The sequence below is a fragment of the Pygocentrus nattereri genome, chromosome 8 (assembly GCF_015220715.1).
Source record: "Pygocentrus nattereri isolate fPygNat1 chromosome 8, fPygNat1.pri, whole genome shotgun sequence".
NCBI lineage: Eukaryota > Metazoa > Chordata > Actinopteri > Characiformes > Serrasalmidae > Pygocentrus > Pygocentrus nattereri.
This window is the reverse complement of record NC_051218.1, coordinates 26,604,102-26,629,563: the sequence shown is the minus strand read 5'-3', so window position 1 is coordinate 26,629,563 and position 25,462 is coordinate 26,604,102. Positions and strand designations below refer to the sequence as shown.

Genomic DNA, 25,462 nt, shown 5'->3' with positions numbered 1-25,462 from the left:
TGATTTTCAGCCTTTTTCCCCGAATCAAAGTCAAGACACAACATGTATTTCAATGGGAAAAAAAAGAAGCCATGGGAAATGTGGACTTTCCATAATGTGAAGCTACATAAAGAGAGACGTATTGAGAACAGAATAGAAAAAAGGATTAATATAAAAGCATATTGAGAACAATATTGTTGAGCAGGATTTTATTTATTTAAAAAAAAAAAAAATATATATATATATATATATATATATATATATATATATATATTTCATAAAAAGAATCGTTGAGAACATTTTGTATAATTTTGTTCCTCATGATGCCTAGACATTAGTTTCATCTTGAAAGGTTGTTCAGAAAACACCTCTTCAAAATGATGTCATCAACTTTTTTTTCAGTTTTTAGAACAATTGGCGTCTTCCTCAGCTTCCTATGACACAGTCCCGACTGTGCACTTTGATAGCACACGCTGCAGCAAAACAACAAGCTCAGTTTTCAGCCCCAGCCGTAATTGTTTCACCAGTAATTGTGAAGTTAGTGCTGAAAAAAGAAGTTAGCATGATGTGAAAATGAGATATGGCCCCTAAAGCACCGGTGTGTAGAAACTTGGGCTATAAGAAGCAGCATCTCAAACACATGATTTATTCAGCTTAGCTTTGATAAAATCATAGGAATGCACTCTGCCACCTCACTATGTAGCTTGAATTGTTCTTCAGAATTCCTGCTGGAAGGGTTGCTCACAGGAATTCACTAATAACATGGCAGATAACATGGCATGGCTTGGATAGTGTGGAGCAGCATTGGCCTATTTTTCCTACCTACACGCCAGGCCATGTCTCGCCATGATGGACACGCAGGTAATCATCGGTGGCAGGGGGGATTTAGATAAAATTACACAGACATACTTGGCATTCCTGTCAACGGTGGAGCACATTCTTCTCATAGCCCCTTGTGCTCCTTGGTCCTCATTACCACTACACCCTACTATCCCCAGTTATATACTAGTCCAATTGCAGATGAAACATAGCAGTGGTCTTCTAGTGATTCCTCTTTATGAGATTTGTATTCTCAAGGTTCAAGTCTAGTCACTGGGCTTCTTGTGCACTGAATTTAGGGTATGCCAAGGCTTGTCATGACCCCTGAGATAAAGAGGCTCAGGGTTGATATTGAGAACTACAGATTAGCATAAATATGTCCATAAAAATGCCTCTTTTGTCACTGTCCAAGACGGGCAAATTTCATTATGTAGCATTTATTCTAAATGCCCTTTTATTCAAACTTGATGGAATGACATTTGAGCTTTGGAGGTACATTAGAACTTATTTTAGATGATCATTAAATTTGACCCAAAATTATGGGGTCCCATCCAGACAATGCCTCGAGGTGGCTCCTGAACTTCAGGAGGACATGTTTATCTGCAACTGCAGCATCAGGTAGATGTGGTTTAAAGATCATCTGTCACCTCAAGACAAATCACAGGCATAAACACAGCCTGAACCCAGATGTTTCATTTGTAGATTTGAGGGAAGCTCCACTCTCTTGAAGATCAGTGGAGACCTTAAGAGAGAACAGCACCATGAACAAGAACCTTATCTCTAACCCTTAGTTATGAGGAGGTATGACTTTGAGGTGTTTCTTTTGCCACAGCCTCAAGTCAAAAGCTTGGTATTTTGAGCTCAGGATATGGAATACATCCACTTAATGCAATAAATGCATTGAGGTTTCCACGGCTCTTCATGACCATACCACCAGAAAGCGAGTGGAAAGAGTCTGCCATCTTTGGACACCCGTGGCTACATGGTATCAGGGAGAATCTGAAAACAGGAAGGCGTGCTACAATAAACATGCTTATGCTTCCTCTTTCAGGGCTGTGAAGGAAGTGAGGCATTTTTTAGGAATTCTAATCAACAGAGACAACCTCAGAAAGGAGGACCGAATGCAGTAGTCTGCTTTTTTTGTTGGCACAATGGCATTCGTTAGCATCCTTTAACATCAGCATGTCTGTTACCTGCTCCTGCTGTATTATATGTAGCACCATTAGACAAAAATAGTTTTAGAGTCCAAAAGACAAAATGCCAAAGGAACAGAAAACTTTATGCTATATATTAAATAAACTTTAATTTACAAATGAATATAGCTGAATTATTTAAGAAAAAATGCTTAAGTCACTTTCTTGCTAGGTTGAATTCTTGCAATACAATATAAATGGGCTTTTTATGTTCAGTGTTTAAATCCAATCCAATTTCTAGTATTAATTCCTTAGGCCCTACTTACACTGTAGAGCATCAGTGATGCATCCAGCGGCCTACTTAGCATGTCTGGGTAAATGATACTGATGTTTATCCAGTATGTTGTTATCTTCTCTGCCGGTTCCCCATATCAGAGTTTTTATCATCTGGCTATGAGTAGGGCAGGGTTTGTGGGTCAGCCCAACACTATAGCCCCTGCTGTCTGCCTGTAAAAAAATGAGCTTCCTTCCCTTGTTGCATTTCCTTGGCTTCAAACAGGGCCTTTTTATAGCAAACACTGCTCCTGAATCCTGAAAGCCGTTAAAATTTGCCTTTGGGTTTTTAACAAATGTTTTCAGCCAGCTCTGAAAACTTAGAGAGTCAGTCGTATCAAATCTTCCACAGTTTTTGCCTGCTGGAGAATTTGAGACAGTTAGGAGAAAAGTTTGAAATTTAAAGCTCCTAATATACAGGCAGTAATCAAATATTCAGAAACCTATCCACTGGTGCTTGCCTCTAAATTGCCCTGTTTATTGTTGCAGTGGGCGTTGGTGTTGGATTATTACACCTATCAATTAAACAGCCTCCCCACTGCACTGCTCTGGGATATTTCCCTCATTCTTATCATCTCTCTCTCTCTCTCTCTCTCTCTCTCCCTCTCTCTGTTTCCAGTTCACCAACAAACTCCTCCATCCCTTATATCCAGTTTTCCTCAGTGTCACAGCCCAAAGCAGGAAGTTGCATTTTTTTTCCACATTCAGGGAGTTGGCATATTCCTAGGAAAAGTGTCCATCAGACATGTTATCACTCCCTCCAAGCCCCAGCCATAGAAAAGTCCACAGGGAGAGAAGAAAAAATCCCCCATGTTACACTCCTCTGGCCTAATTGGAGAGAAACAACGTAAAATCTGTGCAAAAGTTCCTTTTGGCAACATTGAACCACAGAAGATTAGAAGCCCCCTGCCTCTCTCTCTCGCTCTCTCTCTCTCTCTCTCTCTCTCTCTCTCTCTCCATGCTTTGGAATCTGGAGGTTAAACAAATTAACATCTAATCCAATTGCCATGCTATTTATGTCTGTCTTTTTAAAAATGGATGGTCGCCGTCTTAAATTGAATTCACCCTCAGTTAAACGCTGCATAATTGCACCGGACAGAGAGAGCAGTATGCGGTAATCAAGCTTCAAAGGCTTGGTGATGTGACTTTAAAATGATTTCCCCGCCAACAAAGGGTTGTTTTCCTGCAAGGAGCTTCAGTAACAGATTTTACATAACCTGCGATTATCTAGCAGTTTGAAATAATTACTTGCACAAAGCCTTTATCCCATTGGAGTTGGTGTCACATTCCAGTGTGTTCATCTCAAATGCTGGCTTCTTGGCTTTGAACATCACACACTCTTATAATCATAAAAAATGAAATAGCAGCATAACCATTTGCACACACATATACACACACACAGATGTACACACACACAGCTGTATACGCACACAAAATACATTTACAGTGCATTATACACTTACAGGTAAGACACATGGAAATTTATTTATTTATTTATTTATTTAGCCGCGTGAATTATAAAGAGGATCTAAATAAGTGGCTTCTCTACAAACACTGAAGTTGCAACTAAAGCCTGAGTGGACTGCTGAATCAAAATCATGAGACAGCGTTTTTTAAAATTTAATTCACACTGTTCTTCACTGTTATTTGTTGGTTATTTTCTTCATATAAGTCTTCTGTTAATACATGTCATGAATAATTCCTTTATCAATTAATGATGAGCCCAGTACAACAACAATGCTACGCATATAGCGTCCAATATGTCCACTACTGAAGAGATTGTTAGTTTGATTATCCCTTGATTATTCCTGGAAGAGTTCAATAATGCTGATATTAATAACTGGCTCATCGCATTGATTTATCAGTCTACTGAGGCTTTAACAGGAACTTCAGTGTTTGTAAAGAAACTGTTAATTGAGGTCCTCTTTAGAGTTTGTCTAACAGGCAGGTTTGCTACATGTCATGTGCTGATTTTAAAATAGTCTAATTTTTTAAGTTTTTTTTTTTTAATTCTGTGGGTTATTATTCTAAAATTATTCTCATAAAAGTGGAAAAAGTACCTGAATTCTCAATACTGCCTTTACAAAATGCAACTTGGTTGTATTGTAATGCGGTGCAAAGATGTATTGTAATGTATTCTAAATGTGTTCAAAATCCATTATTTTTTATATATATTGTATAGGAACATATCACTGTATATATACTAAATTTGGGACAGTGTATTCCATATTCAGCTATCACTACTTCAAAGCATTTTGCCAAACCCTGCTCACACAGCAGAAAGTGATTTTACCCTAGAATGATAGAGTAGCATGAGTACACGCACACACACACACACACACACACACACACACACACATACAAACACACTGGGTGATAGATAATCAAGTGCAAAGGACAAAAATGCCTCCATGTTCAACTTTATAAACACAAGTACACAGGCAAAAAATGCCTCAGATAAACTAGACGAATTCTATCATGAGTCAGTTTGCCATTGAGAGACTGCAATGGCTTGAGACTGACTAAGTGGCTAACAACAGACTGACTAATATTAGCTAAAATGTTAGCTAGCTCAACTTCAGTCCAGTGGTTCCCAACACTGGCCTTTGACCATCCCTGGCCTGCATTGTGTGTGTGTGTGTGTGTGTGTGTGTGTGTGTGTGTGTTCTGTGCGCCAGTGCTATGTTTTCTATGCGTCAGCTCATTGTAAAATCCTCAGATTTTTCAAGAAACTTCTGTATAATTAAATTAAAGTAATGTAAAGCAAGATGTAAATTAAAGATGTAAAGAAAGTCATCCAGATGTTGGTACTTAAAAGGTTAATAAATACTTTCCTCAGATTTACCACTGTTTTACCATTATCAACATTACATATCGCTGTTGTTAGAAGAAAACCTCCAAACCTCCAATCTCCAAAATGGTAACTTTACAGGAGAAGGAAAAAACATACTTTATTCTTAATGTAAGTCCCTGGAACCAGAGTTTTTTCTAAGTCATTTTGGGTCATTTCTTTCAGTCTCTTCATCATGAAATTTACACACAAGGCAAAGGCTGACAGATATTTTCAAATGATGTCAAAACGAACAAAAATGATGAAACAAGGTTTTCTTCCGACAGCAGCGATATGATGCTCAACACACAGGCGTGTTCAGTGGGAATTTTGGATAGTGTATAAATTAGCTATTGTGAATATTGCTAAAAGCTAAGTGAATATTCCTAAGAGAATCTCAAGAGTTAATGTAGGTGTTTTCCTTCAACAAGCCCTTCCTGCATTGAATTTCTGTAGGTAAGAGCAGAAAAAATACAATGTGCAGGGCATCCAGGACCAGCGCTGGCTATCTATATTTGTTCAAGCTTTAAGGTGTACATAATACATGTCATATTCCAGTTACCATGTCATTTTGTTTACTTCAGCAAGTGCTGCCCCATATTTCTGAGTGAAGGCAGACGTGATATTGTACTTTATCGTCCTTAGAATAGATATTGTAGGGTTGGAAAGAAGGACAAACAAACAAACAAGTAAACTAATTCAACCATTTATATATTTGCCCTACTTTACAGTCAGATTGTGTGTTAGTTCGTTAGAAAGCAAGACAATGGAAAATGTTGGCAGGCAACTTGTATTTTGGTGGTCTTAATTTTGTCCTCTGCTAACTATATATTGGTACCTGCAGCTAAATTACGCATACAAATCAGGCAAAGCTTTTGTTAAGCAAGTGTCACCGGTTTCACAGCTCCAGCACAGACCGTCAGCACTCACTGCAGAGGATTTCTCTTATCACAGAGCGCCACCATGAGGCAGAGCGAGCACATACCACACTGCAGTAACAATACCGTCCACTAGAGAGCGCTTCGCATTTGAAGAGAGAGAGAGAGAGAGAGAGAGAGAGAGAGAGAGAGAGATACTGTAGAAGAAAAGAAAGAATATCACAAAATTCTCAAGGATCTAAAAGCATGAAAATAAACGTATGCACAGCTTGAAATAACAAAATAAGTAAAAAAGAAAATCTAAAACAATAATCCAATACAAGGGAATAAATAACAATTGCAGGCCCTTAAAATTAAATTATTAAAAAAGCCAACAAATAATCACAAAAAGCTGTTCTGCTGTGTCACTTACTTCCGTGTGTGTGCTCTTTCGTTATTTCTACACGAGCTTTCAAAATGAAAAAAGTTGAAACCGAAGACTCAACACCTTTAATCTTCTGTCAACTGCACACATTCAAGTCTCAGACCCTCACACCGGGTGTGCAATGAAACCTGCCCAGTTTAAAGAGCACAGCCTGCAAGACTCTGCTTTTCAAATTACACAATACACCAATAAATAAAAGCCTTCAGTGCAATAATTTATTGTTAATACAGCCAATAAATACATTACTGTACATAATAAAACATTTAATGAACTTAACTAAACTTGATTATTAGTAAACTGCATTGAAATAAGGGAGCATGGTATAAAACATTACAAAAACTTTCAATAAAACAGTCACAGGTATGCTATTTTGAGAGGCCACAGTTTCTCCACTTCATTATGTAATATGCTTTAAATAGTTCTTTAGCATTTGGGGGATATCCAGGCTATCAACAGAGCGTACTTTATTTGCCACAGTAAGATACCTCCATATTGCAAGTCGCGTCTGGGACATCAGTGTTTTAGGGCAGACTGCAAACAGAGGGAGAAAACGTTGTGAAAATAAAATTTTAGCATAACCACTAGCACAAACAGTCCTATGCAAACGTTTGGGTCAAATGACATGTTTTGTCAGTTTCCTAAGTGAAAAGTTAACACATCATCTACAGAGAACACACATCTGCACACTGAAATACACAATTACTGCTTATTTGCTGAATTTAACATATTGTGTAAAAAAATAAAACATAAAATGGCCAGTATGTCATAAATAATCTATTAATAGAAAGTATGTACTAAGATTTTCAGAAAAGTGTTCCCTGTAGAGGACAGGTGACTTACTTTCACTTATAAAATCATTCAAATTTGACCTAATCTGATACAACTGTATGCCTCCCCCACACACATGAATCAAAAATTTAAAAACATTTTTAAATTAAATGCTTTAGTCCAGATAATGATAAACACATTATTGATGTATTCAGAGACAACTCATTCAAAGCAAATGCAAGCTGTGTTTGACTATTTGAACAACTACACCACAGAGATATTCCACAGAGCAAAATATCTCAGTAAAGTGCATTATTTACATCAAAAGTCAGGATTGTGTAATAGAAATGTCCCTTTTTGGCCAGGCTTGGGTTTTTTGCTAAATTTATCTTTCTAACTATTTGTAACTATTAACCATTTCTTTGTGAAAATCCACCCAGACCTTTATTTATAACATTAAACAAAGAAACTGACTTGCGTAACGAAGCTTACCTCTTTCTTTGAGCAGCATCATCACCGCCTCATTCTGCTGGGTTGTTTTGTCTATGATTAGTGAGGGGAGGTAGACACTGGCGCCAAAGTCTATAAGCAGCTCAACGTACTCAACTCCACACCCGTACCTGAGGCACATCTCTAGGACTGTCTTTGGCTGCTTGATTCTGGCCAGCAGCTTCTCTTCTGTGCAGTTGTAGTCAGGATTGGCTCCGTGCAGGAGCAGCAACTTAAAGCAGTCCAGGTGGCCGTAAACAGCAGACATGTAAAGGGGCCCACGGCAGGCCGTAGCGTTGGAGGCCCAGTCTGGCACCTTGGCCCTGACGTCCACTTCAGCACCATATCTCAGCAGCTCCCTCAGAATGTCCACGTCACCCTCCCTGGCTGCGGTCAGCACAGGGGAACTGTTGTTATACTGGCTACCATTGGGATCAGCACCGGCTTTAAGTAAAGCAATGACACAGTCTAGATGTTTGGCGCTAACAGCGGTGAAAAGGGGTGTCTGGGCCTTGACGTCCAGGCTGTCCACCTCGGCCCCGTGGGCCAGCAGCACCTCCAGACAGCGCAGATGACCCTGGGAGGCCGCCATACGCAGCGGCGTGCCTGGGATGCCCCAGCCACTCCGACTGTTGATACACTTACGGTACTGCTCCTTAGCAAGAAGTTCAGACAGGAGCTTGTCATTGTCATCAGCGATGGCTTGGTTCAGCTGTTGGGAACCATCTTCTTCATCCTCTTTGGGTTGGAGGAGGGAGAAGATCTTGGAAATGTCCATTAAACTCATATTGGTGGGGTGGTGCAAAATCATTCTTAGGAGAACTTCTCAAAACTCCATCTAATCTTCAGCAGTACTTTGGAGGAGAAATAGATTTGTTAGCAAGTGCTTAAATCCCTTAAACTCCAAGCGTATTATTCAGTTATTAATTCTAAGACTTATTCCTCAGTAATTACAATGAACCAACATCTATAAAAGTAAAATATATGCTATGCGGTTATGATAAGTATGAGCCTACATACAGGCCCTTAAGGGGGTAACTTAAAAAATTTTATTAACACAAATCACAATATTTAAAAAATGAAGACGTACTTAATATAAAGATAGGAATCAGGGCTTGCAATACAATGTCTGCAATGCAAATATAAATTTTAGGCAGAAACCTTACCTTAAAACTGTTGTAAGATGATGTTTCAGGCATCAGGTTATGCAATCTTAACCATTTGGTCAGCTAACTTTTTGTGAAGTAGCTTTTAGAGGCATAAAATGCTTTGGGCACCTAGTAGATTGCTTTGAACAATTCTGACTATAGGTTTCTGCAGAATGGTGCATACCACGCTGAATGACTTATGTACATTTTAATGGTTTAATTATGCACAAATTTTGAAATCATGGAATTCCCCTTTAATTACAAATTTAATTACATTTCCCTCAGCATATCACTGTTGTCGGAAGAAAACCTCTCCATTGTTGCCGTTTTTCAGTTTTTGGCATAATTTGAAAATACCTGTTGTCCTTCAAATTGTGTGTAAAGTTCATGATGAATGGACCAAAAGAAATTACCAAAAATTACTTGGAACTTGAACTGTAAAGTTACCATTTTGGAGATACAAGGTTTTCTCCCGACAACAGCAATATATATACTACAGTTACCTCAGCATAAAATACGAGTGCAATTAATGCCTCCAGATTTTCAGTTTGTCGAACAGCAAAGTGAAATCAATGGACTTTCTTAGTACACATAATTCTGTGAAACCTTAAGAATGGTTCTAACACCTAATAAGCAATGGTCCACTTACCTCCAAGCAAGAAAATCAAAATGGTAACTTTAACAGTGCCAAACAGCTATGCTGCCATATCTACTGTTATCCTTCAGTCTGGAATGACAAGGGAATCTAGTTGTTGTATCCAGAGAGACACAAAAAATGTAAGCTGAAGCAATGTGTCAGTCTGACACAGCTTCAGGAGGCCTGGCCACCAAGAGAGGCTAATTTTAGGGCACAGATGGATCTGCCTAAACTTCCATTCTTGGAGAGGGTTATAATTAGAAAGGTGACAGAGTTGTGACACTCAGTGAGGACATGGGTGATGGGTTTTGATAGACAATGAGTGTTCATTGTAAGCATTTTTAAATGGGATATTCAGTTTTTTATGGTTAATATAGGGTATATAAGCTTTTCATTATTATAGTTTCTTACATCGCCTCTTTTTTTGTAGTATTCTAGGGTGATTTTCTTCACAGTAAATGTCACAGAAACAAACAGGAGAAAAATCCAGTTCACAATGGCAAAAGCTCCCACGGCAAAGTTCATTACAGGCATGCTTCTCTGCCTGACACCAAAGCTGCCATCTGACCAGTCCGCAGCTGTTTGACTCAAGAGCAGGAGATGACAATCAGCTGTTGATGTGCCTCCATGCCTCATGGTAGACAGATGCCTTTACTTTCTTTTCTTCCTACTCCTTCTCTCAGCAGAACTGGCATTCTGTCACCCCCTTCCCCCACTCCCTCCTCAGAGGTAATTCTGAGCCTAAAATGCAGGCTAATGAGAAAATCATATAAAATAACAAAGAAATCCAGTAATGTCAGAGAAGTACATTCATTGTAAGGCAATGGTGCCCAGAGAACATGACTAACAACATTATATGTAACAATTCATAGTCTTTTTGAATAGCAAATAAAAACTGTGTCATAGATGTTGTACATTCATTTACAATTGTACATTGTACGCATTAATGACATTGTTCATATCTCAAAGATTGAATTACACAGAAATTTAGACAAATCATTGAAATTCCCCTTTAAGCCACCTTATTAACAGTCTCTAAAGGAAAATACTTCGAATTCATAGCTCTGAAAGTGTCCCTTGGGAAAAATAACTCTTTTATTTTAGCTGGAAATACAGGCCTCCCTCTGCTCCGTCTTCTGCTCTTGATGAAATAGCCACTCTTTTATCACAATACACTACCGCTGAAATGCTGGTCCTCTGGGATTTTAAACTTAACTGGCTTTCTAATGCATCCGATTACTTAAAGGAAATATGTGGAAATCTTATCCTCACATACATCTTATGTATGTTTTATTTATTAATGTATTAATTTTATTACTATATTTTTATGTATTTTTTATTATTCATAATATTTCACGTTTTTATACTTACCTGATCTGAGTCTTCATTTATCAAATTTACTTTTATCATCTGATATGTTCTTACACATTATCAATCCACTTACTCTGTACTAACTCGGCAGCACTGTAAATGAGGGGCGCCCTCAATGTTCTCCGAGACTAAATAAAGGTTGATTCATTTAAAAGCACTGTGCACATGCATTATTGCTCCGAAACGGTAGGTGGCAGTAACGTGTTAAGTGCTAATGTTGTGGAGCGTAAAACAAGATTATGTAAACATTGTCGTGTATTTTGTGATACAAATGTGGTCAAAAGTGAACATCGTTGCGTCATCCGGGTATTTGGCTTCAACATAGCTACTTAAGCAAAAAAAACAAAAAAAAAACGTAAGGTTAGGTTTAATCATTATCGGTTCTCTCGATAAGTTAGCTAACGTCTGCAGTTCAAACACATCCGTGCTGTGCGACCAACTCATTTGAGCAACAAGACTGCGAAGTTTCATCGAATAGGAACAGAATGACGGGTGAGGAGAACGCGAAAGGCTATTATTTTACTCACATAACTTATATGAATTTAAATACACATGTTACTGGTGGCTAATTGACCGTTTTGTGGTGGACACAAAGGTCCTGCCTGAATTCCACAATCTTTACAACTGCAGCTTCACAGAGATGTACCGTTAGTGTACAAACATAAATAACAAACGCTACATTTTCTTCTTCTTCTTCTTTCGGCTGCTCCCTTTAGGGATCGCCACAGCGGATCATCTGCCTCCATCTTGCCCTATCAACTGCCTCCTCTACTTTTACACCAACCATCTCCATGTCCACCTTCACTACATCCATAAACCTTCTCTGAGGTCTAGCTCTTCTCCTTCTGCCCGGCAGCTCCATCTCCAACATTCTTTGAACAATATATCCACTATTCCTCCTCAACACATGTCCAAACCATCTCAACCTGGCCTCTCTGGCTTTATCTCCAAACTGCTCCACTTTCACTGTCCCTCTGCTCATTTCTAATCTTGTCCATCCTTGTCACTCCCAACGAAAATCTCAGCATCTCCAAATCATACATCATAGCAGGACGCACTACTGTCTTGTAAACCTTCCCTTTCACTCTTGCTGCTATCCTTCTGTCACACATCAGCCCTGACATCCGTCTCCTCCCACTCCATCCTGCCTGCACCCTCTTCTTCACCTCTTTTCTACGTTGTCCATTGCTCTGGATATTTGAAGTCATCCACCTTTACGACCACTACTCCTTGCATCTTCACCTTTCCACCTGCCTCCCTCTCATTCACACACATGTATTCTGTCTTGTCTCTACTGACCTTCATTCCTCTCCTCTCCAGTGCAAACCTCCACCTCTCCAGATTCTCTTCCACCTGCTCTCTACTCTCACCACAGATTACAATGTCAACTGCAAACATCATGGTCCATGGAGCCTCCTGACTGACCTCATCTGTCAACCTTTCATTGCAAACAAGAAGGGGCTCAAAGCTGATCCCTGATGTAACCCTGCCTTCACCTTGAAACCATTTGTCACTCCAACTGCACACCTCACCACTGTCTCACTATCCTCATACATGTCCTGCACCACCCTAACATACTTTTCAGCTACACCTGACTTCCTCATACAGTACCACAGTTCCTCTCTTGGCACCCTATCATATGCCTTCTCTAGATCCACAAAGACACAATGTAGCTCCTTCTGACCTTCTCTGTACTTCTCTACCAACACTCTCAACGCAAAAATTGCATCTGTGGTACTCTTTCTGGGCATGAAACCAAACTGCTGCTCACTGATCTGAACCTCTCGCCTTAGCCTTGCTTCAACAACTCTTCCCATACCTTCATGGTGTGGCTCATCAACTTTATACCTCTGTAGTTACTGCAGCTCTGCACATCACCCTTGTTCTTAAAAATGGGGACCAATCCACTGCTTCTCCACTCATCAGGCATCCTCTCACTCTCCAGGATTTTGTTAAACAACCTGGTTAAATAGTCCACTGCCTTCTCTCCTAAACATCTCCATACCTCCACAGGTATGTCATCTGGACCAACTGCCTTACCATTCTTCATCCTTTTTAAAGCTCTGCACTTCCTGATCCACTATCTCTCCCCCCATTGTCCTCCTCGCTCCCTCATTTTCCTCATTCATTAGTTCTTCAAAGTACTCCTTCCATCTACTCAACACTCACTGTTCACTCACTAGTATCCTTTATCAGCCTAACCTGCTGTACATCCTTTCCAGCTCTATCTCTCTGTTTAGCCAAACGATACAAGTCCTTTACTCCTTCTTTACTGTCCAGCCTCTCATACAGCTCATCACAGGCCTGAGCCTTTGCCACCATTCTTTTTGCTATGCAACTAGCCTCACAGTACTCTTGCCTACTTCCTTCATCTCTCTGGTTATCCCACTTTTTCTTAGCTGCCTTCTTCTTCTGAATTCTCTCCTGGACTTCCTCATTCCACCACCAACTTTCTTTGTCTTCTTTCCTCTGACCAGACAAAACACCCAACACATTTTTGCCAGTTTCTCTCACCACCTTAGCTGTAGTTTCCCAGTCCTCAGGTAGCTCCTCACTGCCCCCAAGGGCCTGTTGCAATATTTACCTGAACTGCCTGCAACCATCCTCCTCCTTCAGCTTCCATTGGAATTAAAGTAATGAAGGAAAAATAACTGTTGATTTGTATTTTTAAGTAGTGATTGAAAAGTAATGATTAGGAATTTTTTCCTGTATTTTCCAGGTACTAAAGGTCAAGAAATGGACGAGGCTGTTGCTCTAAAGGCCTACTGTAAAAGGCGGCTTAAACACATTGAGCAGCAAAAACTTTTACTTGAATGTGATGAAAAGCACCAGAAGAGGAAACGGACGTCCATTAAACGAGTAGAGTCCATTAGTGATCAGAATGTGCCTGTGCAGTTTATATGCACATTAAAGCTGAAGACTTTTAGAGAGGAGATGAAGAAGGTAAAATGAAACCTCTAATCTTGATCCAGTAGTAGGGATTGCCAAAGTAACATTAACATTATGTTATGACAGCATTAGACAAACGACAGGGGAAAATTAGAGGCCTGGTCTTGGACTAAAAAGAATTCAGTTTAGTTTAAGCTTATTCTATGTCTGAGAAATTGGCCTTTAGAGTCACAAGGTTTCTCCCTTTTTATGCAATAAAACTGCAACTGGCTTTGACTAGCAGTAACTGCTGTACAATGCAGAAAATGCTGTTTAACCATTTTATTATTGTATTATTGACCAACAGGGTGCTGAACAGGACTTCCACGAGCCCTTTCGCTGCAGGGCCTGTCTGGCTAAACAAGCTGACTTAGCTATGAACTACTTTATCAAAAAGAAGATGAATCAGCTTCAGGCTCAACTACTGGACGAGAGAATCCAGTCACATCTCTACAATAAGGTAAGCAGTAACATGATAAAGGGTATATTAAAGTAAATGTGGACAGTTCTGGAGCACCACCATAATCTGCTGGATTCTGTTTCAGGACACAGTTTGCCTGCTTGGTGAGATACTGAAGGACCTGCCTAAGCCTTCAGATGATCCTGGTGAAATTTGGCAAAGACTGCTGTCAACTGAAAGATGGACATTACATGAAACAAAATGAAAGGCTTCACTCATCATTACTGATGTTTCAGTTTTACTCAACAAACTAATTTGTGAGTTAAAGCGCAATGTACATCACATGACAATACAGATTTTAAAAACAGTGTTTAAGAAACAATTAACACTTCTCAATAAGAAAAATGATTTTAGTCCATTTTCAATAAACCAACAAACTAGTTCACAAAAACAGCTGTGCTGCTATGCTAGTACAAAACACAGAGTCACATAATAGCTTGTTACTGAAATATTTAGAACCACAAACATGCACTGAATAAAAACACAAGTACGACCTTTCAGCATAATCATTACTCAAGTTGTCAACTAATATAAATGTTGGTTTATTGTAATGAGCCTGTGTTTGTATGCATTAAAGCTAAATTTCTGCTACCAGTGAAAGATGAATTTTCATCTCTGATGACAAATTATGGAAGTTACTTATGCACAATGTCATTTTCCTATGCTGAATGCACAGTTCATACAGTACAAAACTGTATTTCCCTTTGCAACATGTAATGACAACAACCTAAAAGTATAAACCTAAGTATTTGTGTTATTAATTAGCTTAGTTATTAATAAGCTTCTCCCAACAGAATCATAAGATGTTGAATATTAAATTTAAATCAAATACAATTACTGAGGCACAACACAAAACGGACAGGACTCAGATATGGACTGTTTAGGTTAAATGCACTCAAGTTCTGAAAGACAGCTACCACAGGGAAATATGGCAATTCTCTTTTAATTTATTCATCTGGCTTTCTCTTGGGTTTCTTCGGATTCCTGGAGCGGCTCTTCGCTTTACACAGAGGACAGATGGGTGCATTGCGATGGATTTGCTGATGACAAGACAGACATGCCTGCAGACACAAATTTGTGCATTAATAAAACTAAAGATTCACTTTGTGCACATAAATAAATAAATAAATAAATGTGTGTATATACATACACACACACACACAGTTGTGTTCAAAATTATTCAACCCCCACTGCAATAAAGTGTTTTAGCAAGTTTGACATTTATTTTTTATCTTGGTCGCAATCAGATCAAATAAGGACTTGGATAATAGACAAATGTAACTCAAATTATGTTTTTTTTAATATGTGATTTCCTCATTGACAAAATTATTCAACCCCTTAGTATCATATATCATTAGCACTTAGTACAACTCCCTTTGGCAGTAATAATGCCCTTTAGACGTGAAACACAGCTTGAAACAGAAGTTTCTTGCAGTGACCAACAGGTATCTTAGCCCATTCTTCACGGGCAAAGACCTCCAGTTCATTGACATTCTTGGACTTACGTGCTGCAACTGTCTCACCAGAGATTTTCTATGGGATTTAAGTCGGGTGATTGCGATGGCCACTCCAGAATCTTCCAGCCCTTCTTCTGCAACTAAGCCATGGTAGAATTGGAGGTATGCTTGGGATCGTTGTCCTGTTGGAAGGTCCAATGGCTCCCACGCTTCAGCTTTCTCACTGACTGCATGACATTTCCACCCAAGATCTCTGGTAGTTAACTGAATTCATGGTACCACCCACAGGGTGGAGATTCCCTGTACCTGAAGCACGAAACAGCCCCATAGCATGAGTGACAGGACAAGTCCTGTCACAGTTCCTCAGCTATCAGCTGTGGATTGTTCTCCACCTTTCATTTCAGGTACCGGACAGCAGTCGCCGACAGCATCCTCCCACTCCCAGGTAGTGTTTTCACTGTGCCTTTAGCTTTAAACTTGCGAATTATGCTTCCAGTAGTGTCTCTTGAAAATGTTAAATGTGTTTGCTATCTTTTTATATCCATATCCTTGCTCATGAAGAGAAATTACCTCCTCTATTGACTTCTTTGACCATTCCCTGGACTTCACCATGTTGCAAAGACACCATTAATTGTGTAGAAGGAGCTGAGTATCTCAGTCCTTTTAAATTTGCTTAATTGCTGCTTGTTATGGTTCTGTTCACGTCTATAGGTGCTTTCAATGCCTGATTGAAAACACCTGATTGAAACCTCTGTTCATGAGAGTAGTAATCTTTAAGGGGTTGAATAATTTTGTGAATAAGGAAATCACAAAAAGGACATTTGTTGGTATATTAGAATAAATATTGTTGTAATTTAAGTTGTATTTGTCTATTATACAAGTCCTTATTTGATCTAATTGTGAACAAGATAAAAAATAAATGTCAAACTTGCTAAAACACTTTACTGCAGTGGGGGTTGAATAATTTTGAACTGTGTGTGTGTGTGTGTGTGTGTGTGTGTGTATATATATATATATATATATATATATATAATATACATACATACATATACATACATATATATATATATATATATACACATACATACATATATATATATATATATATATATATATATGTACATACATACATACATACATATACACACACACACACACACACCCCTCATGTGTATCTCACAAAAGCAAGGACACCCCTCACATTTCTGCAGATATTTTCATCTTTCAATTTCATATTTTCAGATCTTTTCATGGGATAACACTAGAATGAAACTTGGATACAACAATTCTCTCATACAGGCTACTGAATATTCAACATGGCACCTCATGGCGAAGAACTCTCTAAGCATGTGAGAAACAGAATTTTTGCTCTCCACAAAGATGGCCTAGGCTATAAGATCGCTAACACCCTGAAAGTAGCACTGTGACAAGGTCAGGTTCCACTCAGAACTTGCCAGGGTCGACCAGCGTCATGTGTCCGCCATCATATCCATTGGTTGGATTAAAAATAGGCGCATGAGTGCTGCCAGCATTGCAGCAGAGGTTGAAGAAGTGGGAGGTCAGCCTGTCAGTGCTCAGACCATATGCCACACAATGCATCAACTTGGTCTGCATGGCAGTCGTCCCAGAAAGAAGCCTCTTTTGAAGCTGACGCACAAGAAAGCCTGCAAACAGTTTGCTGAAGACAAGCAGTCCAAGAACATGGATTACTAGAACCGTGTCCTGTGGTCTGACGAGATAAACCTGTTTGGCTCAGATGGTGTCCAGCATGTGTAGTGGCGCCCTAGTGAGGAGTACCAAAGACAACTGTCTCAAATCTTACATAACAGAATGCTATCAGTTCGTAAAGGTAAACAATTTTTCTTCCAATTATTCAAAAGTAAGATTTGGAATTCCACAAGCCTCTATTTTAGGACCATTATTATTTACATTATACATGTTACCGTTAGGCGCAGTTATAAATAACCATGGCATTAACTTTCACTGTTATGCAGACGATACACAGTTGTATGTTTTAGCCAAGCCTGATGATAAATACAGATTAAAGAAAATAGAGGACTGTGTAAAAGACGTGAAGGGCTGGATGTCGCATAACTTCCTCCTACTAAACAGTAACAAAACAGAGGCTCTCCTTCTGAGCCCAAAAGTGGCAAGAAATAAATTATCAGATTTAATTTCAAATCTCACTAACTTTCCAGTTTCACCTGGTCCAGCAGCAAAAAATCTTGGCATCATACTTGATTCAGATTTATCATTTGATCAACACATAGGCAGCATCACCAGGACAGCTTTTTTACATCTTCGCAACATTGCCAAGATAAGAAATGCCTTATCCCTGCATGACATAGAAACATTAGTACATGCCTTTATTACTTAAAGGCTAGACTGCTGTAACGCACTACTGTCAGGATGCATTAGCAGGAATTTAACCAAACTTCCACTAGTTCAAAATGCTGCAGCCAGGGTCCTCACTAAAACTAGAGAATTTGATCATATCAGTCCAGTGCTATCATCACTTCACTGGCTGCCTGTTCAATTTCATATTGATTACAAAATTATTTTACTGACATATAAAGCCCTACATGGTCTCGCTCCTGAGTACCTGCAAGACCTTATTTCTTATTACAAGCCATCACGATTACTCAGATCACAGTGCTGGCTTTTTAATAGTTCTTAGAATTCATAAGGCTGCAGCTGGGGCAAAAAACTTTTTTTTATAAAGCCCCCAAACTCTGGAATGATCTTCCATAAAATGTTTGGGACTCAGACACAGTTGCAATATTCAAATCTAGGCTGAAAACTCACTTGTTCAGTTTAACTTTTGGTAGTTAATTGTTCCCCCCTTAGATAAAGGCGGCAGATCCAGGGGTCTATAGACACAGGGAATCAAAGTAAACTGAGACACGGGTGCTGTCGTCCCGCCGCTCGCACATGGTCACTCAGGTTTGTGGACAGTGGAGCGGAGGGATGCCAAACTGTTTCAGAGTGATCTCGTGTCTGTGTGTCCTTCTGGTTCTCTCTTTTTAGTTAAGCTGTTATAGTCAGATCTGCCGGAGTCATTAGCCACACTGTGGAAATGTGCAGGTTCTATGTTTTACACACACCCAAACAGAACAAAACTAATTCCATCTCTCTACCTTTTTCCAAGTAAACGCGCACCCACCTGAGCTCTTCTGCTACCCACTTCAGACCAGCTGCCCATGCCCCAGCTACTGCCACCTGCCTTGAGCTAGCTGCCCACCCTACATTAATGTTTTCATGGACTCCTAGCTATTACTACTATTACTACTACTGTTAATATTAGTAGTATAATAACTTTGTAGGTAGCTTGACCAGAGAAGTATAGGTCCTCCATTGTGAGCCTTGGTTCCTCCCAAGGTTTCTTACTCAGCTCTGAGGGAGTTTTTCTTTGCCACGGTCGCCCCTGGCTTGCTCACCTGGGTGTTTTTACATTTTTTTACATTCATGCTAAAACTTTGTACTGGAATTTTGTGAAGCTGCTTTGTGAAAAGCACTACAAATGAATTTGACTTGACTTTACTCTTGCCTACAGTCAAACATGGTGGTGGTAGTATCATGGCCTGGAGCTACATGAGTGCTACCAGCACTGGGGAGCTGCAGTTCATTGAGGGAAACAAGAATTCCACCATGTACTGTGACATTCTGAAGAAGAGCATGATCCCTTCCCTTCGGGAAACTATGCCGCATGACAGTTTTCCAACTCGATAACGACTCCAAAGTTGTCAAGATGACAACTGCTTTGCTGAAGATAAAGGTGATGGATTGCCCAAGTATGTCTCCAGACCTAAACCCAATTAAGCGCCTGTGGGGCATCCTCAAGCAGAAAGAGGAGGAGTGCAAGGTGTCTAATATCCACCAGCTCCGTGATATCATCATAGAGGAGTGGAAGAGGATTCCAGTAGCAACCTGTGTAGCTCTGGTGAATTCCATTTCCCAAGAGGGTTAAGGCAGTGCTAGATAATAATGGTGGTCACACAAAATATTGACAGATATAAAATACATGTGCTTGTGTGTATGTACTGTATATAAAAAAATCGAAAGGCCACTTCATGGACTGTCCACTTGCCATAGGAAGAGTTTGTAGTTTAATTACATAATGCAGTCCATCTGTTTCTCTGCATACACTGTTTCTCAGTGGCCAGGACCTCCACAGACAAAGTATTATTTGTGTTTTGGATCATTTGCAGTACTGCAATGACAATGATGTGGTAGTGTGTTGGTGTGTGTTGCATTGGTACAAGTGGATCAGACACAGCAGTATTGCTGGAGTTTTTAAATGTGACTGTTGGACAGAGAATAGTCCAACAATTATCCAACTAATGCAAACTATGCAGTGATTTTAAGCCAAAACCTCCTTCCATCAGTGAGAGCATTGAAGATGGAACGTGGCTGGGTCTTCTAGCATGACAATGATTCCAAACACACCGCTCGGGCAACGAAGGAGTGGCTCCGTAAAAAGCATTTCAAGGTCCTGGAGTGGCCCAGCCAGTCTCCAGACCTCAACCCCATAGAAAATTTGTGGAGGGAGTTGAAAGTCTGTGTTGCCGAGTGACAGCCCCAAAACATCACTGCTCTAGAGGAGATCTGCAGGAGGAATGGGCCAAAATACCAGCTACAGTGTGTGCAAACCTGGTGAAGACTTGCAGGAAACGTTTGACCTCTGTCATTGCCAACAAAGGTTATGTTACAAAATATTGAGTTGAACTTTTGTTATTGACCAAATACTTATTTTCCACCATAATTTACAAATAAATTCTTTAAAAATCCTACAATGTGATTTCCTGGATTTTTTTTTCATATTGTCTCTCATAGTTGAAGTGTACCTATGATGAAAATTACAGACCTCTCTCATCTTTCTAAGTAGGATAACTTGCACAATCAGTGGCTGACTAAATACTTTTTTACCCCACTGTATTATCTCTGACTTTACATCTTCAAGGTGGATCAACAACGTAGGTCGAATAAATTGGACAGTGATTGGACACAACCTCCAGCATCACTGCTGTATCTATACCACAACACACATTAACATGCCATCAACATGTCAGTGTTACTGCAGTGCTGAGAATGATCCAACACCCAAATAATACTTGCTCTGTGGTGGTCCTGACTATTGAAGAACAGTGTGAAAGGGGGTAACAAAGTATGCAGAGAAAAAGATGGAACTACTGATCTGCCGTTTTGGAACTACAATGTACACCTATATACACTTATATAGTAAGTGCAGATGATACAAGGAAGTGTATCATGTCTGCGTATCTTTTGGATATTCCATTTTCATTTCAAAAGCAGCACTGAAAAACAGGAAAATGGGTCAGGTCAAGGTTTTGGTTCTGTTATTGTCAATGGTTTCACAGACTAATCTTCAAATCCAATAGCAAACAATCAATGTAATAAATTTATTTTATTATGTTATTTTTTTTTATACGGGGTGGAATTATATATGTAATATATAGGAACCTAATGAAGTGAAGTGGCCTCTCAGGCTGGTTGCCTAAGAAACACTATATGCCAGCTGTGTTGCTCCAGTCACTTGGGTGATGCTGTGTTGCAGCTATAAGGTTGCCTGGATTGGTGGTGTTCGGCTACAACAAAATGCTACCCCTTTGTGGCTAAGGACATTGTCAACCTTTGAGGCTTCCCGGGCCAGGCTCCTGTGTCATGTACCGTAGTTGCAGTAATTGTGGGAACTGTGGAGTTGTGTGTGTTCTGTGTTATGTATTAACAATTATGTATTTTGTTATTTTCTGATTATTTTTTCTCTTTATATTTCTTTCTCCTTTTTGAGGAAGGCCTCGCTTGGGGGTTCAGGGTAGGATTTATATGGATGGAAGGTATTTACCTGTTTTCTATATGGATGGCAGGTATTTACCTGTTTTCAAAGTAACATACTTACTCATAAATACATCTTATTTCCAAAACTATTCTTTAAAAAATAAGCAAATAAAATTTGCCCAAGGTATATTTTAAATTACCTACCAGTCTCTTTTACAATCTATTTCCAATAAAGTATATTGTTTCAATGTAACTTTGAAAGGCTCTGCATGGTTTCATTCTGTTAAGTCCATTTTTACCATTTCAGTTTTTTAAACCCAAAGTGTGTGTCTCTCTCTCTCTCTCTCTCTCTCTATATATATATATATATATATATATATATATATATATATAATCACTTGATTACTAATGTGGTCAATAGTGACAGCCCTAGGTGCAAACACTGACCTTCATGGGCGGAGGCTGCTGTCTGAAGGTGGCTGGCTGTCGGGCATCTTGTTTTCTTGCGACCTGAAGCTGCTGGGCAGCAGCCGCAGCTGCCGCTAATGACTCTGGAATGATGGGCTCATGCGGCTCTTTCTGCCATTCGGCCTTCTGCTTTTCAAAGTAACTGGATGGGAAAACAAAAGCAGACTTCACGCTTGAGGTCCCTTCTATCTAAAACACATGTAGCAGAGTTGACTTTGGCCTACAATATAAAGATGTGTGATTGAGCTTGAAAAATGACTCACTCTAATGAGAGCCTCTCCTCCTCTTCATTAAGGTTGGGCAGTCTGTTAAGGCCAAGAGTCATCCTCAGAGCGTCCACGTGTTCCTTCAGGGGCTTGTACTCATCATGGAGGCGGCGTGTGGTCTCCAACAGCTTGTTCAGATCATTTTCTGACTGTTTAATGGTGCTCTCCATCTTGAGGGCAAAAAATAAAAAGAGCTTCAATCATAAAAACAGCATCCACAAATCAATTTGGAAATTTCTTTCCAAATAGTACAAGCTGGCTAGCTTATGTGGGCATGTTTAAGTATTACCATTACACAACCAAATCCCGAATATTCCAAGACCTGATCATTTAAGCATTTGTTTTAAAAGAAACCCCAACCCTGTCTTTACATAGAGGCTATAGCATCATTTAATTTCTCAAGACCTATTGATTGACTGATTGTAATACACAGTGAATAGTATTTTGTTATATTCACAGTCTTTAGTCTGCCCCAATGGATGAACAGGCCCATTTGAAATATGTAAAGAAATATATCACTATAAGTGAATGTTCAAACACATCAGAAATACCAACTTCATGGCAACACACCTGACAGTAGTGAAGAAGAGAGGAATAGCTACAGTATTTTCTTTGGAGTGGTAACTTCCACATAACTTCATAAACACATACTGTTTCCTACTGTTGATATTTTCAGATGCCATAGCCATACTCAGCCCTCATGGTGATAAAAAATACCAGTCATTGTAGTCTGCATGCAAGTATTGCGTTGCAATGCAATGCAAAATTTTCATGAGGCAAATCCAGACACATAAATAAAGTTCTAATGTTATTATAATGTTATTATATTATGTAATATTATAATATTATTATATTATGTAGGCTCATTGTTTCCCAATCCTCATAATCAGTTATCCCAACAGCGCACACATTTTAGTGTTCTTTTTGCTCTTTAACTCAAGAGTGGTTGTTAGTTGATGAAACTGGTATGTGTAGTGCAGGGTACTTATGGCATAGTGTTGGGAAATACTACTCTATGTAAGCAACCGACATTAAAACTGGCATTCCTAACATCATCACTCATTTACTCTGCATTACTTGTATGTTTCCCCATCTCATAGCTACATGCAGGAATTGCTTTTACTCCCTGGAAATACGTGTACATTTCCATGTTGTTTTCCAAGATACCTAAGATGCGCACAGGCTCTGGTGCTTGTCAGAATCAAAACCAGATAGCCAGTGTTGAGTGCATAAAGTGCTCAAGCTACTCCAGCCAAATTTCAAAAAGGAGAACACCTCCATGAGACGTGCCAGCACTCTGACTTGAAGTGTACACTTCATCATGAGTCATAAAAGGTTAAAGAGCTTACAGGGTTTTTTTTAAAACTCAAATGTGAAAGAGTTTAAATAAACAGAGCCGTTATTAGTCTGGACGCCCACCACATTGATGTCAGCATGGATGAGGCGCAGCTCCTCCACATGGGCCATCTTCTCCTGCAGAAGCAGGTCCATCTCCTGCTTGTACTCCCTCAGGTGTTTCTCCTCGCATTCCAAGGCTTCAAATTCGCTCTTCAGGCGGGATTTGATCTTCTGCATCTGAAGAGTTTTGTTCCTGAATCATATGTTTGAACATGGTTGTAAGATTTTACATGGAGACATTTAAAACAAGCACATGCAGCTTTTAGGTAGCTGGAATTCTGCAATTTTTCAAAATTTGTGTTTTTGTCAAAAAGAACACAAAACTAACAGTACCCACGAGAGCACAGTTCTTGCTTGGCCATGCAATTTCAAACAGATTGCTCTCGTCAGTGTTAGGTTAACTAACGCTAACTAGTTAACTAACTGTTTTTGAGAGATGTGACATGCTCATAAGAACTGATTTTAACTTTGATTTTAAAATAAATGGATATTGGCAGTGATTATTTTTTTTAAATAATGTATTGTACATGTCGAAGAAACACGACACGCACACAAAACTGTTAAGCCATTCGTGAAGTATTTAATAAGTAAGATAACCTGGCTAGTTAACACTTGAGGTGAGTAATTTAGAAATACTACAGTGGTGTTTGTCAAAAAAAGTGTCACAATTTGCCGAATTTTTCTCTTTCAACAGTAAGTTAAGTTCTGTGTCGGAATGCAAGTGGTAAAATACACGGTTCAGGTGAACAATTGCTAGGGTATTGTTAGCAATTTAGCTAAACTAGCTATCCCTCCTTTGTTCGGCAAAAACCCAGCTAGCTAGCGTTAGTTAGCTAACCTAGCTGACTACCAATAATCATTATACAGCAAGCAACAGCTAATAATAGCGAGCTTCTGGAATTCAAAACGAACAAAACACGCAGTGCAGCCCATGAAACTGTCATTATGGACAATATATACGTAACGTTAGTTTTCTTACGTTACATGCGTATTAAAACAAACCGACAATCCTAATGAGTGAACCAGATAGCTACCCTAACATTAGCCAGCCAGCAGCTAGTAAGCAAAACCTCTGGCTACCACTGAAAGACCGATGAGGGAGACGCCGTTACCTTATTTCCAGAATATTTTCTAATTTGCACATTATTTCTTGCTCGTCCGCCATGGTCTCGGGAGGTTTCAACGTCAATTATTAAGTCGATGGCTTCCTAAATTAATCTCAAATCACCGTTAGGTAAAAAAAAATCAAATGTTATAGTGGCAGGCGAGGGCAGACTGTACGCGTCTGCGCATGCGTCAACTAGCATACCCGCAGGCCGAGTTATACAGAGACTGAAAACAATGGGAATGGATTTTTAGATTTTAAACACACACACACACACACACTCACATATATATATATATATATATATTCAGAATGAATTGGTGGGGCTAACCCATTGTAGGCGGAATAGGTGGATATGTAAATACATTTGGTATTTGTGACATTGTAAAAACAATAAAATGCAATATTTTTGTATCTTAGTGTTTATATATGGCATGTATGAACTGGACTGGCAAGTGAAAAGTATGTTTTGAAACTTGAACAGTGATTATATCCTATATGAAACTTATGTAAGAAGTTTAGGAAAATTCATTTTTACATTATATGGTATTCCATATGTGGTTATTCTTTAAAATTAAGTCATGCTGTCACAACACTGGAAAAAAAAACTGTCTACACAGTAGCATGCAACATACCAGAATAGATAACATGACTGGCAAATATAAGCAGAGCGGTTCATAATCGGAGTGAGATTCCAGAGCTGCCATTGGATTAGAGGGATGAAAAGGCCATTTAACAGCACAAAGGACTGGTTTAATTAAGGGTAATCCTGGTA

General features: G+C 39.3%; 3 protein-coding genes across 4 annotated transcripts; 1 reads left to right on the top strand and 2 right to left on the bottom strand.

The window, feature by feature from the left end:
• Nucleotides 1-6,510: 6,510 nt before the first annotated feature.
• On the bottom strand, nt 6,511-9,660 carry asb12b (ankyrin repeat and SOCS box-containing 12b). The gene is made up of 3 exons (XM_017713351.1): nt 9,451-9,660; nt 7,657-8,507; nt 6,511-6,927 (listed from the first exon to the last, which is right to left on the bottom strand). Exons 2-3 carry the CDS (start codon nt 8,462-8,464, stop codon nt 6,794-6,796), a joined length of 942 nt encoding a protein of 313 aa, XP_017568840.1. The 5' UTR covers nt 8,465-8,507; nt 9,451-9,660; the 3' UTR covers nt 6,511-6,793.
• Nucleotides 9,661-11,011: 1,351 nt separating this feature from the next.
• Nucleotides 11,012-14,788, top strand: LOC108436710 (uncharacterized protein C8orf48). The gene is made up of 4 exons (XM_017713363.2): nt 11,012-11,301; nt 13,529-13,752; nt 14,045-14,197; nt 14,283-14,788. Exons 1-4 carry the CDS (start codon nt 11,295-11,297, stop codon nt 14,400-14,402), a joined length of 504 nt encoding a protein of 167 aa, XP_017568852.1. The 5' UTR covers nt 11,012-11,294; the 3' UTR covers nt 14,403-14,788.
• LOC108436709 (zinc finger C4H2 domain-containing protein-like) lies at nt 14,419-24,891 on the bottom strand. Of its 2 annotated transcripts, none has more exons than XM_017713362.2 (5): nt 24,695-24,891; nt 23,604-23,775; nt 22,182-22,354; nt 21,898-22,060; nt 14,419-15,258 (listed from the first exon to the last, which is right to left on the bottom strand). In XM_017713362.2, the coding sequence occupies exons 1-5, from the start codon at nt 24,745-24,747 to the stop codon at nt 15,145-15,147; spliced, it is 675 nt and encodes a 224-aa protein (XP_017568851.1). In that variant the 5' UTR covers nt 24,748-24,891; the 3' UTR covers nt 14,419-15,144. The 2 variants fall into 2 exon arrangements, with proteins under 2 accessions (XP_017568851.1, XP_037396473.1); XM_037540576.1 differs by lacking the exon at nt 24,695-24,891 and adding an exon at nt 24,562-24,581.
• Nucleotides 24,892-25,462: the final 571 nt, after the last annotated feature.

Excerpts from the sequence above, each read along its gene's own strand:
- asb12b (XM_017713351.1), bottom strand. The coding sequence starts at position 8,464 with ATGATTTTGCACCACCCCACCAATATGAGTTTAATGGACATTTCCAAG. Across the intron at positions 6,928-7,656 it reads GATGCTGCTCAAAGAAAGAG|TCTGCCCTAAAACACTGATG; the intron begins GTAAGCTTCGTT and ends CTCTGTTTGCAG.
- LOC108436710 (XM_017713363.2), top strand. Across the intron at positions 13,753-14,044 it reads TTAGAGAGGAGATGAAGAAG|GGTGCTGAACAGGACTTCCA; the intron begins GTAAAATGAAAC and ends ATTGACCAACAG. Across the intron at positions 14,198-14,282 it reads AGTCACATCTCTACAATAAG|GACACAGTTTGCCTGCTTGG; the intron begins GTAAGCAGTAAC and ends ATTCTGTTTCAG.
- LOC108436709 (XM_017713362.2), bottom strand. The coding sequence starts at position 24,747 with ATGGCGGACGAGCAAGAAATAATGTGCAAATTAGAAAATATTCTGGAA. Across the intron at positions 23,776-24,694 it reads GAAAATATTCTGGAAATAAG|GAACAAAACTCTTCAGATGC; the intron begins GTAACGGCGTCT and ends CATATGATTCAG. Across the intron at positions 22,355-23,603 it reads TCCATGCTGACATCAATGTG|ATGGAGAGCACCATTAAACA; the intron begins GTGGGCGTCCAG and ends TTTGCCCTCAAG.